Source organism: Phocoena sinus, chromosome 1, assembly GCF_008692025.1.
Source record: "Phocoena sinus isolate mPhoSin1 chromosome 1, mPhoSin1.pri, whole genome shotgun sequence".
In the NCBI taxonomy this organism is placed as follows: domain Eukaryota; kingdom Metazoa; phylum Chordata; class Mammalia; order Artiodactyla; family Phocoenidae; genus Phocoena; species Phocoena sinus.
In genome coordinates, this window is record NC_045763.1 from 101,340,665 (window position 1) to 101,357,500 (window position 16,836).

Genomic DNA, 16,836 nt, shown 5'->3' on the forward strand with positions numbered 1-16,836 from the left:
AGTTTTGAGAAGATAAATGAATAATGGAGATCATTTGAGTAATGTGGAAGATTATTAAAAATAAAATATTTTGAGTAGAATATCCCAGAAGATAAGATTCATTAGATTTATAAAGGAAAAGAAATAAGATTAGACCAAGAAGGTTGTTTTATTTGATGAAGGCTTTAAGTTGTTCTATTGCATTTTGTTTATTCTTCAGTGTTTATTGAGCTTTTGTTTTCATTACATTGTCCCTGTTCTCCTAAATGCTCGCAGTTTAGGGAGTGAGACAGACAAGTAATAGACTGTTATAGTGCAGTTTGATAAAGCATATGGGTGTGTATATTTGATACAATTATTACAGGGCCCTAAGGAATTAAATACTATCTAACTAATAACTAAGGCAATTAAGAGTTGGGTGATCAGGAGATCTCCAAAGAAATGACATCTATGCACAGACATGAATGTAGATGTAAAGGTTATATAAGAAATAGCCAGACCAGGGGTTGGAGGAAGAGTGTTCATTTAGAAAAACTGACATTTGAGGAATATAAGAATTACAGTGGTGATGGAGTATGGAGAGGGAACCTCAGAGGAATTGAGGCTGGAAATGAGGCTGAAGAGGAAAGCTGGACACTCTATAAACCTCATTAAGGGATGTGAATGCTATTCTGAGTTCAGTTGGAAACCATTAAGATTATGTATGAAAGCAGAGGTGTGATGTAATCAGCTTTGTACAGTACATTGGAGAACAGGGCTGGTAGCAGGAGTCCAGTTAAGTAAGCCATTGGCGTCACCAGGCAAAAGATGATGGCGACCTGGATTAGGACAGTGGTCATTAAAATGGAGAGAATTGAATGAGTTTGAGAAATATTTGGAAGATGAAATCAATAATATTTGGTGAATGAGGGGAAGGTATAGTGTATTAGTTAAAGAAACCAGACTCTAGAGCCAAAACACCTGGGTTCAAATCCTAATTCTGCCACTTAGTAGCTTTGTGAACTTTGTCAAATTACTAAACTTCTCTGTCTGATTTCCTCATTTGTAAAATGAGAAGAAACACAATACTTATCTCATAGGATTGTGTGAGGATTAAATGAATTAATTTATGTACAGAGCATAGAATGGTGCCAGGTACATAGTTAGTAATATGTGTTAACTACTATAATAATTATTGTTGCAATTTTTTAGTAGTATTATTATTAATTTGATATGTCATTGAAGGGTGAGAAGAACCAGGATTGATGCCTAGGTTTCTAATTTGGCTGCTGAGGCAAATTATGGTATATATTTTTATAGGGGAGGAGGGATGATGAGGAATTCCCATTTGGGCTTGCTGTTTTTGAGGAACGTTGGGGACACCTGGGTGAAAACACTTAGTAGGCAGAAGAGTTTGCAAGTAGGGGAAAAGATATGAGTTGGGATATCCTTTGGGGAATAATGAGAATATAAGTGATCATTTAGAGAAGTTGTGGGAGTTGATGAGAGCACCCCAGTGAAGAGCATGTTCAATAGAGAGGAAAGGGCATAAAGACTGTGTTATCTTTAAGAATGTATTATTTAGGCCATAAGCCAAGGTGTAAAACTTGGTGCCAAGTGGAGGGTTTAAAAGGCTTTCAGCATTCAGTACAACTTCATTTACATTAACTTGGGCTTCAGAGGACTTTGAGCTGAGGTGAAGTGGCAGTCAGGTGGAAGAAAATTCTTCCTCTGTTGAGAAAAATCTAGAACTGTAGAGAAGTTGATTTGCCTAAGGTAAGGAAGATGTTTCTGACTGCTGTTTTGCTTCTGACTGAGGGAAATAAAAGATATGAGATTGACTCCTAATTGGCACAATGACAGAAAACATAGAATTTGTTTTTATGTCTTTTTGTGAATTATGTGCCCTATTGAAGTACATATTGCTAAGATTAGTTAATTCTGTGTTTACTAAAGAACTCTCTATTTTTTCAACTTTTTGTTATGAAAATTTTCAAACCTACAAAAAAACTTGAAAGGAATAGGACAATGAATACCCATGTAATGTTACCATCACCTAGAATTCAATACTCACCTTTGAGTGAATGTAGATGTTTAGCCAAACCATTTCAAAGTAAATTGCAAACTTTATGATGCTTCATTCCTGATATTTAGCATGTATTTCCTATTATACCTTGTAATATTATACCTTTCAATACCATTATCACACGTAAGAAAATTAACAATAATTTCTTAATATCACTTACTATTCAGGCCATATTGAGCGTAGCTGATTATCTCAATGTTTCATAGACTTTTTTTTTTTTTTCCCTTCCTAAAAAGAATCCAGTCAAGGTTCACGTGTTACCTTTGGGTGTTATACCTCTTTAGTCTCTTTTATTCTAGAACTTTTTCTTTTTTTTGGAGGGAAACATTTACTTTTTTAAGAAACCAGAATGTTCTAAATTCTATATTTGTCTGATTGTTTCCTCATAGCATCACTTATCTTGTTCCTTTATTCTTTGTAATTCCTGTAAACTGGAAAGTAGGTCTAAAGGCTTGGTGTAATCAGACAAAAATTTTTGGCAAGAATATGTCATAGGTGGTACTATATACTTCATACTGTATTGTATCGGAGGATGTCACACTGTTAGCAATACTAAGTTTGATATTTCCTATGTAATAATATAATTTTCCCATTTAAATTAGTAAGTAATCTGTGAGGTAATTATTTCATTGATAATCTGTCATTCCTTCTATACCTATTAGCTGGCATTCTTAGGTAAAGAACTTTTCCTCTTCTGCTGGAGATAAACAGTTCTTGCCCCAAAAGGCAGGATAAATGCTTAATTCTTTACTTTTAATGAGAAGTTTTGAGGACAGGAAGTTTGGTGTTATAGTCCCCTCCACTGGTTACAGATGAAATCCCTTTTTTCTCTATTTTTAGAGCAGTATTATGGACTCACAGATTTTTGTCTATTCAATTTGTTACAATCAGTTATAACTGTTATTCTTTTTAATGCTTAACTTCTCTCAAATGGCTGGTGAGAGACTCTCAAAGTTGGCTCTAGTACCCTTTTGACAGCCCTTCATTATTTTTTCCCTTACTTTCTAGAAAAACATAATGACCTAGGCTCACTTATATTTTCCCTGTCCCAGATCTGGAACGAGTCATTTCTCCAAGAAGCCTTGGTTCCTTTTAATGGAGAAGGGGATTTAGAAAGCAAGATACAAGCATTAGAGATGTTCATTCTGTTGGAATGTCATTGCCTCTAATGGATATAATTAGGATGTGTATATATACACATATTCTAACTATGTTTATATATGCATATATATTTTTAAGTTATGGCTTCATGTTGATATCTATACAAATTTAGCACTACAATTTTAAAATTGTAGCTTTTGCCTTCTATTGCACATCTTGGTTTCTAATGACATTTACATAATTACCTATTTGTTTTATCCTATAGTGCAAATAAAATAGGTTCAAAATTATAAAAACTAATATTAATATCACAACCATAACGTGAAGTTTAAGATTCCTTTGCAGTTTTTATTATCCTTAGACTATATCCCAGTAAGGATGCTAGTCAGAGTACTGTGTTCACAAGTGACTTGAAATATTTTTTTGTCTTCATGTGGTTATATTACCAATTTGATAGGCGATTAAGTTCATTTATTTCCATTTGTTTTCAATGTTAAGATTTAGATTTTTAAATTTAGTTTTATTCTCTTGAATGTACTTGTATGGTTCAAAAATCAAACTGTATAAAAATGTATACTTTTGTTTTGATTTTCTATGTCGACCCCTTACCTCAGTCCTTTCACCACGTCCATCATAGGTAACTATTTTTATTAATTTCTGGTTTTGCCTCCCACTGTTTATGTTTGTTATTATATAATTGTCCCCATTTTTTCTTCCACACTGTTTGTATCATTTTGTACCCCACAGGGACATAGCTAGTATATTTGAGCTTAGAGCAGGTAATTTTTTAATACATCCCTCTTTTATATGATAAAATTATTTTCAGAAATGACCATGAAATAAAATATAATGATAGAAACAAAATATATACATTAAATATTTCCTTTTATTGAACATTTGAATAGACAATCATACTGGTAAAAATAAATTTTAAAATAAAGAGTACATAACAGAAAATTTTGCTAAAATATCTCCACCAGAAAATTCATCTTGAATTTTTATTATATTTGGTTAAAAATAAAAGAAACTCCTGAAGTTTTTCTTTTTGTACAAAGTCAAGAGAAAATGATGGAATGATAGTGAACAGTAACACTATTTGATCTGCTAGTTAATAACCAGGCATTCAAATAAACATTGCCCTTTTGGTTTCTTCTAATAATGTAAGAGCAGCATCTTTTGTTGTCTCTCCTAGGTTTCTTCAAAATTTGATTCTTTTTTCTATGTAAGTGTCCATTTCCTTATGTTTTATTGTTGTATAATGAACGACCTTAACCACAGTTTCCGTGCATTGTTCTTTAAATAACTGTTTTTAAAGCTCTGTGTTTTACTAGTCATTGTTCAAGGCTAATTCTGGCTGTCTGCAAGTATTTTTGTGTCTGATTAACTCATCTAAAACTTCCCACCAGAAAAAAAGATAACCTAGAAAAGAGAAATAGCATACAGCTGTCATTGTTTATTTTGAATCTATTGCTTAAATGCAGGAGTATGTAGTGTAACACAGGGGCTAGAGGCAAAGTGTGCTCAAATGGAGTTTGAACCATTTCAAAACATTACAGACTTAACTTCTGAAATGAATGTGTAGAACTGAGTCCATGTATATCAGGGGCCAAACTGGGAGTTCTCCAAATTAACTTCCATGTATAGTTCAGTGTTTAAGAAATAAGTAATAAAAGTGTCGAATTTGAAGCTTACACACATGTTATTAAAACTCAACAACAACCGCAACAATTATTTGGAATTTGGAACAATGAGAGATTTTTTTCAGAGAGCATTTTATTGCTGACATTTAGAAAAATTGCCATCACATGATGATAAGGAACAGATCAAGCTTTAGTTTTAGTTCATAAATTCTCTGTGGACAGTGTACTTCCTTATTGTGGGCATCTGGCATGGTCTGTTTACATCACCCCCCCTCTTGGTATACTACTGCACCCACCAACAATTTATACAAAAGCCTGTTTCTTTACAACCTCACCAACGGTGTTGAATGTTTCATTAGTCTGATGAGTGAGAAGAGGTATCTATGTTGTTTTAATTAGCATTTATCATATTATGAGTGAAGTTGAATATCTCTTTCTATGTTTACAGGTCATTGCATTTCTTTTTCTGTGAACTGTCTAGTCATTAATTTTTGCCATTTTTTTCTAGTAGTTTTTCCTCCTTCCTTTTCAATTTGTAGAAGAAGAAGTTACATTTTAACAAAAGTTGTCTTGGAAAAAGAAAAAGGAGAAAGCAGGGCACTATCACTGACTAAATTAACTATACTTTTGGGAAGCCTTAATATATAACATTATATTAACAGAAATCCCTGTTTCCCCCTTTGAGGTGGCTGATGCATATTGCAGCCATATTGAGGAACTAAAACAACCTCCTATGTTTAATCTGATAAATCTATGACTGGTGAAGCAATGTTTTTCAAACTGGACTCAGCAGTTTTATCTATTTTTGTACATTTGAATTCCTCATAAAATTTCTTTGAAGGTGGAATTCTGTTCTTACAACATTTTTTTAAACCTCTGCTATAAAGTAAGAGTTGTTATTTTAAATTTTATAATATAGCATTGTTCAATGACAGATATATAATTATAACCCAAACAATTAGTAATCATTAATTTAACAAATAAAATCAGTTAAATTGGTTCTTCACTGAATTGACTAGGTAATTTAATTAAAATTATTATCACATAAATATACCCTTACTGCTTAAAGATCATTCATACTTTGTAAGAAAAATTATGTACAGTATGTCATTTTTGTAGAGTCAACTATGAATCATTTTGTATCTCAGTTTTTCATTAAATTTTTACATTATAAATGCACACAGCTGCCCAGAAATAGAACTGAACATTAAACTTTATTTCCATGTCTGCGGATTCCCTTTCAGTCAGTATTAATATGTATATCTTTGTCTTTATATTTATAAACAAAATATACCTATGTTTTTGTGTTTGGGAGTTTTCTAGTTTTGTTTTGAATTGTAAAAATAGTAACAACATTTACGAAAAAACTTAGGACAGAGTAACCCATGATCTTATTACTAGCAAGTGTTTAATTTTTTGCCAATTTTTCTTATTTTTTAAGATCTTGTCTAAAATCCTCACATCTGACTCTTTAAAAGCCCTTGATAACTAAGAATACTTTTTAATGGTGCTTTTTGTCATCTACTAGTCCCTCTTTTAAGTAGGATAGTCTTCTTAAGAGCAGCAAAAGTGCTCTGTGGTTTTAGTTTTATTTTTTTTTAATTTTTGAATTTTTTGGTATTAATTTTAGATTTAAAATTTAACAAAGTATATTATATGAAGTTTACTGAGGTTAAGGTACAAAATGAATCATATTTTTTCTTGAGAGTTTAATCCTAACTGTGTATTATAAAACTGCCTCATAAAGAGTGGCATAGACATATATACACTACCAAATGTAAAATAGATAGCTAGTGGGAAGCAGCTGCATAGCACAGGGAGATCAGCTCAGTGCTTTGTGACCGCCTAGAGGGTCACATGGGGATGATATGGGGATATATGTATACGTATAGCTGATTCACTTTGTTATACAGCAGAAACTAACACACCATTGTAAAGCAATTATACTCCAATAAAGATGTTAAAAAAAAAGTGCCTCATAATATCAGTAACAAGGTGATATAATCATATAATATATGAAGGTGTATGTTTTTAAAGAGCTACAAAGAATTGATGTTAGTCTTGAACTTACCACAAACTTTTTCCAACCTGATTGTGATTAATTTATATTTCTCTATGAGGCAGTAATTTCTGACTTTTCACCGTGAAAAATAAGGTAGTTTGGATTGTGCCTGCTTTCTGTATCTGTTGGTCTTGTTACCTTGCCTGTGTCTCTTATTTCTTTCTCATGTGTCATTTGTTTATTTTTTCACAGTAATAATATTATATAGTATTTGCCTACAGCAGCTCTAAATTACAAGGCTTTCTTTAGCTTCAGTCATAGAGCTCTGGATTACTCCTTCCATTGTTTGCTGAAGAAAAGATAGAGGAAACAAAAATTCTTTTTAAACCACCACTACCACCACAATTCTGAAAAGACTTTTCGTTGTCAAGCAGATGGAGCACAGATATCACTTCATGTCTTTCACCATGGAGTTATCATCTTAATCTCTCTTGATTTTGACTCTTTAAATAATATCTAGTCTTTCTTTTGGGAAACTTAGAGATTGCACCTCCACCCCAAAACCTACAGAATTTAAATTTGTGTTTTTATGATGCTGTTGTTTTTCTTTTCCTTCTTTTTTTTTTTTCCCTTCTTTTTTTTTTTTTGAGACATGGTAAACCTTTCAATTTCCAATTTCATTCCTTTAAAAATTTTCAGTTTTCTTCAGCTGCACTCCTTGTTTATTAATTGTTTAGTTCATTCTTTTTTTTCCTTCAAGGACTCTTATCATTTGAAGTTTGGATTACAGCACTCTGCAAATCTGTGATCATTCATTTCCTATCTTGCTTAATTTCTTATTATCAGTGTATGTTTCTTGAGTTGCCTCCTATTTCACCAATCCAATTTTCTGCTGCATTGATTCTTCTATTACTGCTTCTACTGCCAGTATTAATGGGTTTGTGGCTAAATTTATTCTGTGCTGGTCTTGGTATCCTCCAGCTGTTTTCCTTGTCTTCGTAGTCCACAGTGTTGCCAGAATGATCCATCGAAAAAGAAGTCTGGCTATGTCATTCCCCTGGTAAAAATTTTAGTCACTTCTTCACTAGAGTCATGTTCTGACCCTTCAGTGACATAAGTAAAACCTTCTGTTACCTGAGCTTTCTGCATCTCTCTCTAGTCTTATAATCCAGCACTACCCTGCCACTGTGCATTCTCTTCCCCTTGCCTGGAACGCCCACCGTGGTCCTGATCCCATGCACCCCATCCATACTCCCAGCCTAGATTAACTGGTTTTCCCCACTAAACACAATTATTATTTTTTCTTAGCTACATACTCTCATGCACCTTGTACATGCTTTCTCACTGGTTTTAGCAGTTATTTGCTTATACTTGTCTGTGACACCCTAACACCAGGGCAGGTACTATATTATGGTTTCTATAGCTTCAACACTAGTGTAGTGCCTGATGTTTTGTATTACTATCCTTCTGTCTTTTGGTTTTATTTTCTTTAAGGGAGAGGCTGGCCTCTATCATATAATCTTTCTATTCTTTTTTCTTTTTCACGGGAAATATTTTTAGTGGAGTCAGGCTATTTAATTGCTTTTTTCCAGTCTGTGTTTTCATATACATAATTTACTAATCCTTAAGATGTGGTCTTACAGTAACTTGTCCTAAATCACATTATCCTTGGGTCAGGGTTCAGGAACCAGTTCTGTGAGTGACCTGTTAAACACTCAGTCACTATTCATTTCATTAATCAAATTACAGGCTTAGGTCAACCAGGACTGACTTCTCTAGCCTAATTGTTCGGTCCCAAGCCTGGGGTGGTGCTCCAGTTTTGACAATATGTTCCTAGTTATGCAGCCCTGAAGTCGGAAAGCCAGTTGTACAGTCAGAGTGGTCTTCCTCTCCTGTTTCTTTTGTTTTTGTTTTTTTGTTTGTTTACCTCTAAGATTATGTTGTGCTTTAATTCTTAAACACTTGAGAAAAAGGAAAAAAATAAGCTTTATAGAGTTCTAAAAAATGGTATGCTTTTGTTGTTGTTGTCTTTAGCCTCTCAAACAATATAGAAAATTACAAAGCTGAGGGTAAAATACTTCAACATCTTGCTACTCAGAGATAAGCATATTTTAGAATATATTTTTGCATAAATATATGTAAGAAAAGTGTACCAATTTCATAAATGACATTTTGCACTAAATGCTCCCTTCTACAACTCCCTCTATTTTGCTCAACAACATGTTTAAACTCCATCATACCTCAGTAATTGAAGATATATTTCATCATTTATAATTTACTTACCAGTTACCTATAGTTGGACATTTAAATTCCTTATAAATAATGCTGTGATAAACATTCATCTTTTATGTTTTTTTACATTTTTGTGTGAATATAACTTCAGTAGAGCTCTTCTGCCAGAAGACATGCAAGTATATGTTGATAGATATTGCCATAATGCCTTTCAGAAAAGTTGTTCCAACTTACATCACCCCACATCTCTACCAAGGCCAGATATTTGTTGTGAGCTAAAGACTCCCAATTTACAGCTCTAAATTCAGATCTCTTGATATTTTCACATGGTATCTGTTTCACTGGCATCTCAAATAACATACCCCAAACCTTACCCTGATTTTCTGCCTCAAATCCCAAACTTGTTTCTTCCCCTTTCTTTTTAAAAAATTTTTTAAATTAATTTATGTTTTGGGCTGTGTTGGGTCTTCATTGCTGCGTGCGGGTTTTCTCTAATTGAGGCAAGCAGGGGCTGCTCTTTGCTGCGGTGCGCGGGCTTCTCATTGCGGGGGCTTCTCTTGTTGTGGAGTACCGGCTCTAGGCATGTGGGCTTCAGTAGTTGCAGCACGTGCGCTTGGTAGTTGTGGCTCGCGGGCTCTAGAGCACAGGCTCAGTAGTTGTGGCGCATGGGCTTAGTTGCTCCGCGGCATGTGGGATCTTCCTGGACCAGGGTTTGAACCTGTGTCCCTGCATTGGCAGGTGGATCCTTAACCTGCCAACCGTGCCACCAGGGAAGTCCATTTCTTCCCCTTTCTATGTCTTTTATTCAAATGGAACTTAAAGTTCCTGGTTATTCAAGTTAGAAGCCTGGAGTGATCTTTTCTGTTGTCTCTTTTCCCCTGAATCTTCCTGTCAAATATATTACTAAGGCTAATGGATTCTATTCACAATTTCATGAATATCCAAATAGGAGGAGGCCCTGTAGTTAAGCTTAAGCTATCCCACAATTTTTTAAAAGACACTTTAAAAAAATAACATATCCTTTTGATTAGGCAGTATGAATGTAAACTTTTAGGGATAAAATCAGATTTCTACCTCTAAAATTTAATTTAATTACACATATATTTAAAATGAAATTTAGAAATACTACTTTTCCCACTATTTCTTGTAAAAAGTTTGTGCAAACTCTTCAACTTACACCTTTGGTATTGTGTCAACACTGGAATGAGTTACCTAACACAGTTTCGTAGTTCACCTCCTCCTCTCTTCCATCTAAATTGTTTGAGATATTGTAGTTTTTAAATCTGTGTATAGTGCTGTCCTAGCCACAAGTAAAATTAGAGCAAAAATTTTTCCCTTCACTTTTGTTGTTGACATATACTTATGGTCTTGTAACCTAAGTATGGACTGAATTGCTTTTTTCCAGAAGTGATCATTGAGGGAATTCCCTGGTGGTCCAGTGGTTAGGACTCTGCACTTTCACTGTCAAGGGCCTGGGTTCATTCCCTAGTTGGGGAACTAAGATCCCACAAGTTGCGCGGCAGAGCCAAAAAATAAAAAAATAAAGGCACCTCTTCCCTTAAACAAACAAACAAACAACCTATCGTTGAAAGATTGCTTGACAGTGACATCTGCCACATGCAGTTGTGTAGTACCCCAAGGAATAATTACTAAATCTTCTCATTTTATTTGCTCCCTGCCCGCCCCCACCGTCACGTCTCCCCAGCAATTGTGTCAGATTGTCTCTTAAACAGTTGTTGGTTCAGGGTAACATGCTTTCTTCCAGACAGTACTTTGTATTTTTTCAAAATAAAATAACTTATAAATCATTTTGTAATCTGAGACTTTGTAAGGTTCAAATATAAGACAACTTCCTCTTGTAAGGACAGTGTTTGGTATTGAAAAACTTTACTTATATATGGGCATATACAGTGAATCTCAAATCCATCTGCTCCTCCGTTCCCATTACTGATCTACTGATCTAAATCATCTCTCACCTGGACAGTGGCCCTCACTTTTTTTTTTTTAAATGTACTCATTACATATATTTGTCACCAACGCATCACAAGGAAGTCACAAAAAGTAGGCTTAGTTTAGTTCACAATATAGATCCTGTGAAAACACATTTCTCATTTGCTCTGCAGTTTACAATACCTATAAAAATTTAAAGCAGTTAAACAACATTTGAGATTACACTGGTATAAAATTGTAGTTCACACTTCAGAAACTTGTGAAATAAAAGGCCATGATGGAGAAAGAGTAAGAAATTTGTAGAATTACCAAACTGTCACAGTACCATTTTCCTTTATAAAAGCATCTCAATAAAACAAAATAAAAACTATGGAAAACACGAAAGTCAAATCAGAGATTTTGGTTTAGTACTTTCCCTGAGTCTCTTGTTTTTAAAAAAATCAAAGTAAGGCTGGTTCAAAACTGACCCATAATGTCTTGCCTCCTCCATATGCTGCCATGAGGAATACATTTAAGGCAAGAGGCTATACACACAAATGGTCCCAGGGCTTTATTCAGATGCCAGTTTGCTTGTGGTACCACTACAGGGTTATCTGACCCACTGCTGCCTTCCGCACATGGGCTTAAAGAGCTGTCAACATTTTCTCTTGGCCTGCCATGATACAACACATGAGACTAAATACCAAATGAAGACAAAATATTATGGTTATTAATAAATATTACAATTATAGGTGGATTTGGACACTAGGTACACCAAATCATGGTAATAACACAGAAACAAACACTTCTATGTTTTAAAAATCTTACATAAACAAGGGTTGAGGGCAAGTCATTTTAAAGTTTTAAATCTCAGATGTTAAAAAACAAACAAACAAACAAAAATCTTTAAAAAAATCTCATTCATTAGATACCAATAAAACAAAGTAGAAAAAGTGATACGTTGATGCTCGGAATTAGATGAGCATGCTAAGTGAAAAAAGTTGTTGTCTCCTTGTTCCGTAAAATTGGCCCCTACAATGTTTCTACTTGATCATCTCATTGCATACACAGTATATTTGCAAGTGATCAAGCACTTCATTAAAAAAGCGTATAATCAAATTAAGGATAAAAGGTTTGTTAGAATCTAAAAAATTATTTTTTTACCTCAAATGTACCAGGTTACTTGCTGGGCTTCTACTATAAGGGCAGTACGTAGTATGGATCATACTTTCTAGTCAAATGTAGGAAAATATTTTGCACAGCCATGTTTTTACAGTCATTCTCAGAGCATCTCAAAGATAGGTTGCAAATTACTGCTGTATGTCTCCCTCTTGAAATCTCAATTGCAGACCAATGGCCAACATGTCAAAAGCTAATAATCATGAACTGTCTTAAAACTGAGGGGTGGAATGATGGCTCTAACCACCAAAATAACTGCTGCAAGTTATTTAATTTAGTAATATAAGCACCTCATTGCACAGGTGGGGAAAGTGAGGCACAAAAAGGTGTTTCTTCTGTCTTTTGTTTTTTTAAAGAGAACTCTTGATGCTAGGTAACTTTGGGATATAATGGATTCAAGGTTTGCATGAAATGTTATACTTAACTCACATGTCCTGTTTGCATCACAACACCTTAGTCTAACCTCTTGCAAACTCTTTAAAGCATGGACCTGGCAAATGCCACTGACCTCCTGCCTTCTCTGACCAGGTGAAAAAGGCTAGCCAATGCTTGAGCAAAAAAAAAAAAGAATACGACATATTGTTGTATTATATGTAATTAGCAAGGTTCAATTATGAAAATATTCCATAACTGAATTTCCATAACTCTCAAACATTCCACAAAATTCTCTAAGAACCTGTGGGAGAGTAGAGTACCTGGCAATCCTCTCTTAAACAGAAATGTACCGATTTGTTGCATTACTGTTGATGATCTGAAGTTAAATGTATATGATTTCTAAAAATAAAAGTACTGAACTACTAAATAAAACTGAAAGGATCATCCAAGTTCCTAGATAATACCAAAATATTTATCTAGGATTACTAAAGAAATCATAGCACTTTGGTACCCTTTTCAGAAAAAAATCTCAAAACTTATAACACAAGCATGTGGCATTTCACACTGTACTAACAGTAAATGGAGGTGTAACCACTATAACTTCTCCACTAACTTTGTGTTTTGAAACATCGTGTCTGCCCCTAGCACCTACCATTCCAGTTCCACAGGGTATTTTCCAGTCAGACAAGCTGTACAATGATCGTTCTTTTCAAAACATTCCAGACCATTCCCATTTTCTCGAACCATAATATCTTGCCTTTTCACTTTCTGTTTTTTAAATGTTATCCCTTCTTGTACAGATGAAACCAGTTCTTCTACTGACAGATACACAGCACTGTTTGCTCCTAGATGATCTGAGATATGCTCAAATTCTGGTTTATTGGCAATAAGCTCTTCTTCTGTTGGTATGTTTATTCGCATGAAGCATGGATATCTAATTGGTGGTGAAGCTACGCGAATGTGTACCGCTTTTGCACCAGATTCTTTGAGCAATTTGATTATGGGTGAAATGGTATTGCCTCTCACAATTGAATCATCTACAAGAACAATTCTTTTGCCTTTAAAGTTGTCTGACAATACTCCAAATTTTTTCGCAACACCAAGTTGTCTTAACCTCATGTTTGGCTGAATGAATGTTCTTCCTACATACCGGTTTTTACATAGCACCTCCACATACGGAAGCCCACCCTTTGCTGCATAACCAAGGGCAGCAGGCGTAGCAGATTCCGGGACAGTGCTAAGTAAATCCGCATCCACAGGGGCTTCAATTGCTAGCTGCAGACCACAATGGTATCTTACTGTGTAAACCATTTGGTCTTCAAATATACTATCTGGTCCTGCAAAATAAACATATTCAAAGATACAGAAAGCCATTGGGTTTCCTTCAGACCTTGGTATAATATCAAGAGTTTGGAAATTATGTCTGGATATTTCCACAATTTCTCCAGGCAAGATTTCACGGTAATATCTTGCACCAATAGATAAAAAGCTACAAGATTCTGAAGACACCACCCATCCTTCTGTTTCTGAAGATTTTTTTTTTCTTTGTCATTTATATCAGATACAGGAATAAGAACAACCAATGCACAGAGGACGATTTCCATAATGATCTCGTACTGCATAAATCACATCTCTGTGCATTATAATAAGAGAGTATGCCGTGGGTGCTTCCTTCATTAAGTTTTTAATCCTTGCCACCCAGTCTGGGGTGTCATCTTGTTCCTGGGGAGGGGTATACTCCAGTAACTGGGTGATCATTTCGCTATCAGAACTTGTTGACAGACCAATACCGTGACGCAGAAGCTTTTTCCTTAAGCCAGCAGCATTTACCAATTCGCCATTATGCGCCACAGCTATTTTCCCATGAAGTGTTTCAACAACAAAGGGCGGGCAATTTTCTAATTCACAGTTTCCTGTAGTGGCGTACCTCGTGTGTCCAATTCCAAGATTTGAAGTATATAATTTCTTCAAATTGTCTTCAGTAAAGACGTGATTTACAAGACCCATTCCCTTGTGTGTTTTGAATGTTGGTATCGAATTCCCATCACTGGTCACAATACCAGCACTCTCCTGACCCCAGTGCTGCAGCCCCACGAGTCCCAGAGTGATCACATGCGGCACATCTAGCTGCGTGGGCCACTCTCCTGAGGCGATGCATCCGAACATGCCACGTTCCTCTCGGATCCCCAACTCCTCCAGCTCCATGTCACCGCCGAAAGCACGTGGAGGGATCCGCCGCTGCAGCAGGGGTCTAAGCACCAACCAGTTGTTCGTTCGGCCTGTAAGCCTCAGAAGCATGGGCCAGCTGCAGCTGCTTCCTAACCAGCGGCTCGACCCGGCCCTCACATTTTAACTACATGCCCATAGCTATTCTTGGCTCCCTCCTCTGTTTATTCTACACACAGAGACGTTAACTTTTTAATATGCCAGTCTAATTTTGTTACCTTGCTTAAACTCATTAATGCTCTTTCTTGACTACTTTTCCTATTTACCTGGGTACCACTTACTGTTACCATTAGCGCATAAACTCTCCAGCTTGATGTAGAGGCATATAGCCTCTGTTTAGTTTTTCTGATGTCCGAGGAGGTGTAGGGGGTTAGTGCCAAAGGCAGCTACTTTTTGGGAGTTTTGTCACTATTTCTGTCTGAACGCTTCTATCTCCTCTCCTAGGGATTGGGAACAGCAACTTATATACCTTTTGTTTTGTAGATCAACATATACATTCAACATGTATCAATATTTTGTACTCAGAGTCTGCAAAATGTGCTATGCTTATGAGCTAGGGTGTTGTATGTCAGTTTCGGGCATTTTCTTAGTGTAGTCTAAATTGTTTTGTATTCTTTGGAGTTGATATTTGAATGGACAGAGATTAACTCTTTTTTTCCTTCTATTTTTGATTATTTCTCCTCATTTTGTTCTGTATTAGAGAGCCTTTTGTAAAAGTGACTTATATTGTCATGTTGCCCAGAAGACTCCCTTTCAGTTCTTAAACCTAAATTCAGACTATCAAGCTAGTAAGACCATTTGGTACCCTTGATTGTGGTTCTTACTTTGCAGTTTCTTAGTTCTCACTAATTGATATTGGAATTTATAGAAATTCCCATTGTCTTTTGAAATAGATTCTTTCCTTGCTATTGGTTTAGTTTAGGGGTACAGATTCCTTCCTTCTTCCCTCCCTCCCTCCCTCCCTCCCTCCCTCCCTCCCTCCCTCTCCCTCCCTCCCTCCCTTCCTTCCTTCCATCTCACCCTTCCTCCCTCCCATCCCTCTTTCTTCCCTGCCCTCCCTCTTTTTTTTTTCTGTTTTTCTGTTTTGCTGGTATTCTTTTGTTTGTTAAGACCCTTTAATGGGAAATGGGAGACTGGAGATCTTCTGACACTTTCATTTATGTTGACATTTTCTGAAAGGTCCTGATTCACTCAGACTTATAGTTGAGGTGAGTCGGGAGGGAAATGGTTTTTAGTGGAGGAATCTGAATAGGAGGATATACATAGAAATGGCCATTTATCTCTAAAAATGTTTCTTTGAAATTTTGACATTTTTTGTAAGGATGATAAAGAAATCCTTTTAAATATGTTCCTGATGAAACATAGAGATTAGAAATGAAGATGGGAAATAACAAATTATTTTTTAACGAATGTTGACTCTCCCTGGAGTCAGATCAGTTTTGATGTGTAATATAGTTTTTAGGACCTTTAAACTATCTACTTTGGAAAATTTCTAAGGCTTGGGATAAATTTCTATTTTTAAAAGATATCAGAGAAAAAGAAGCTATTAACTTCCTTTTTTAATAGTGGTTAATTATATCAGCCTACTGCCTGAACCTAGAGGTTGAGATTATTTACATAATGATGCATCTTAAAATGCAGTCTGAATTCTGTAATAGTCATTTTTTTTTCCACTCAGACTTCTAATCAAGCACATCTGTATTCCCTTTCAGCTATCTTTTTATTAGCTGCTACAATGAAATATCAGTAACAGATCTTCGACCTCAAGTCCTGGACATTCTGCTGAAGCATATAACTTTGATTTGCAGAAAACCCAGTTTTCTGTTTTCAGGGAAAATGACAAGGCACAATAGACCCTCTTGTCAAAAGGATGAAGCATTAATACTATGATTCAGATTTCGGTGTGCCATCCAGCACTGGTTGTCTGGCATTCTGACAGGTTTGCTAATGATTCCTGATGTGAGTGCCACAAAGAAAAAATTGTAAATAGACTCAGGATAGCATTTTAGAAAAACTGTTTTTAAGAACTAAATCTACATGATCCCATCAAATAAAAGCTTTGTAAAGAAAAAGACCCACTTTTGATGATTTCTTATTTTTTCTACTGT

General features: G+C 35.4%; 2 protein-coding genes across 5 annotated transcripts in view; one reads left to right on the plus strand and one right to left on the minus strand.

Annotated features, from left to right (window-relative positions):
- Positions 1-16,836, plus strand: part of MAGI3 (membrane associated guanylate kinase, WW and PDZ domain containing 3) — a 273,809-nt gene that overhangs the window by 141,150 nt on the left and 115,823 nt on the right. The gene's annotated exons all lie outside the window — the stretch shown is intronic.
- On the minus strand, positions 13,151-14,707 carry LOC116749417 (amidophosphoribosyltransferase-like). The gene is given in 3 exon segments (XM_032623755.1): positions 13,151-14,041; positions 14,044-14,079; positions 14,081-14,707. Coding segments are annotated over 3 exon segments (1,554 nt in total).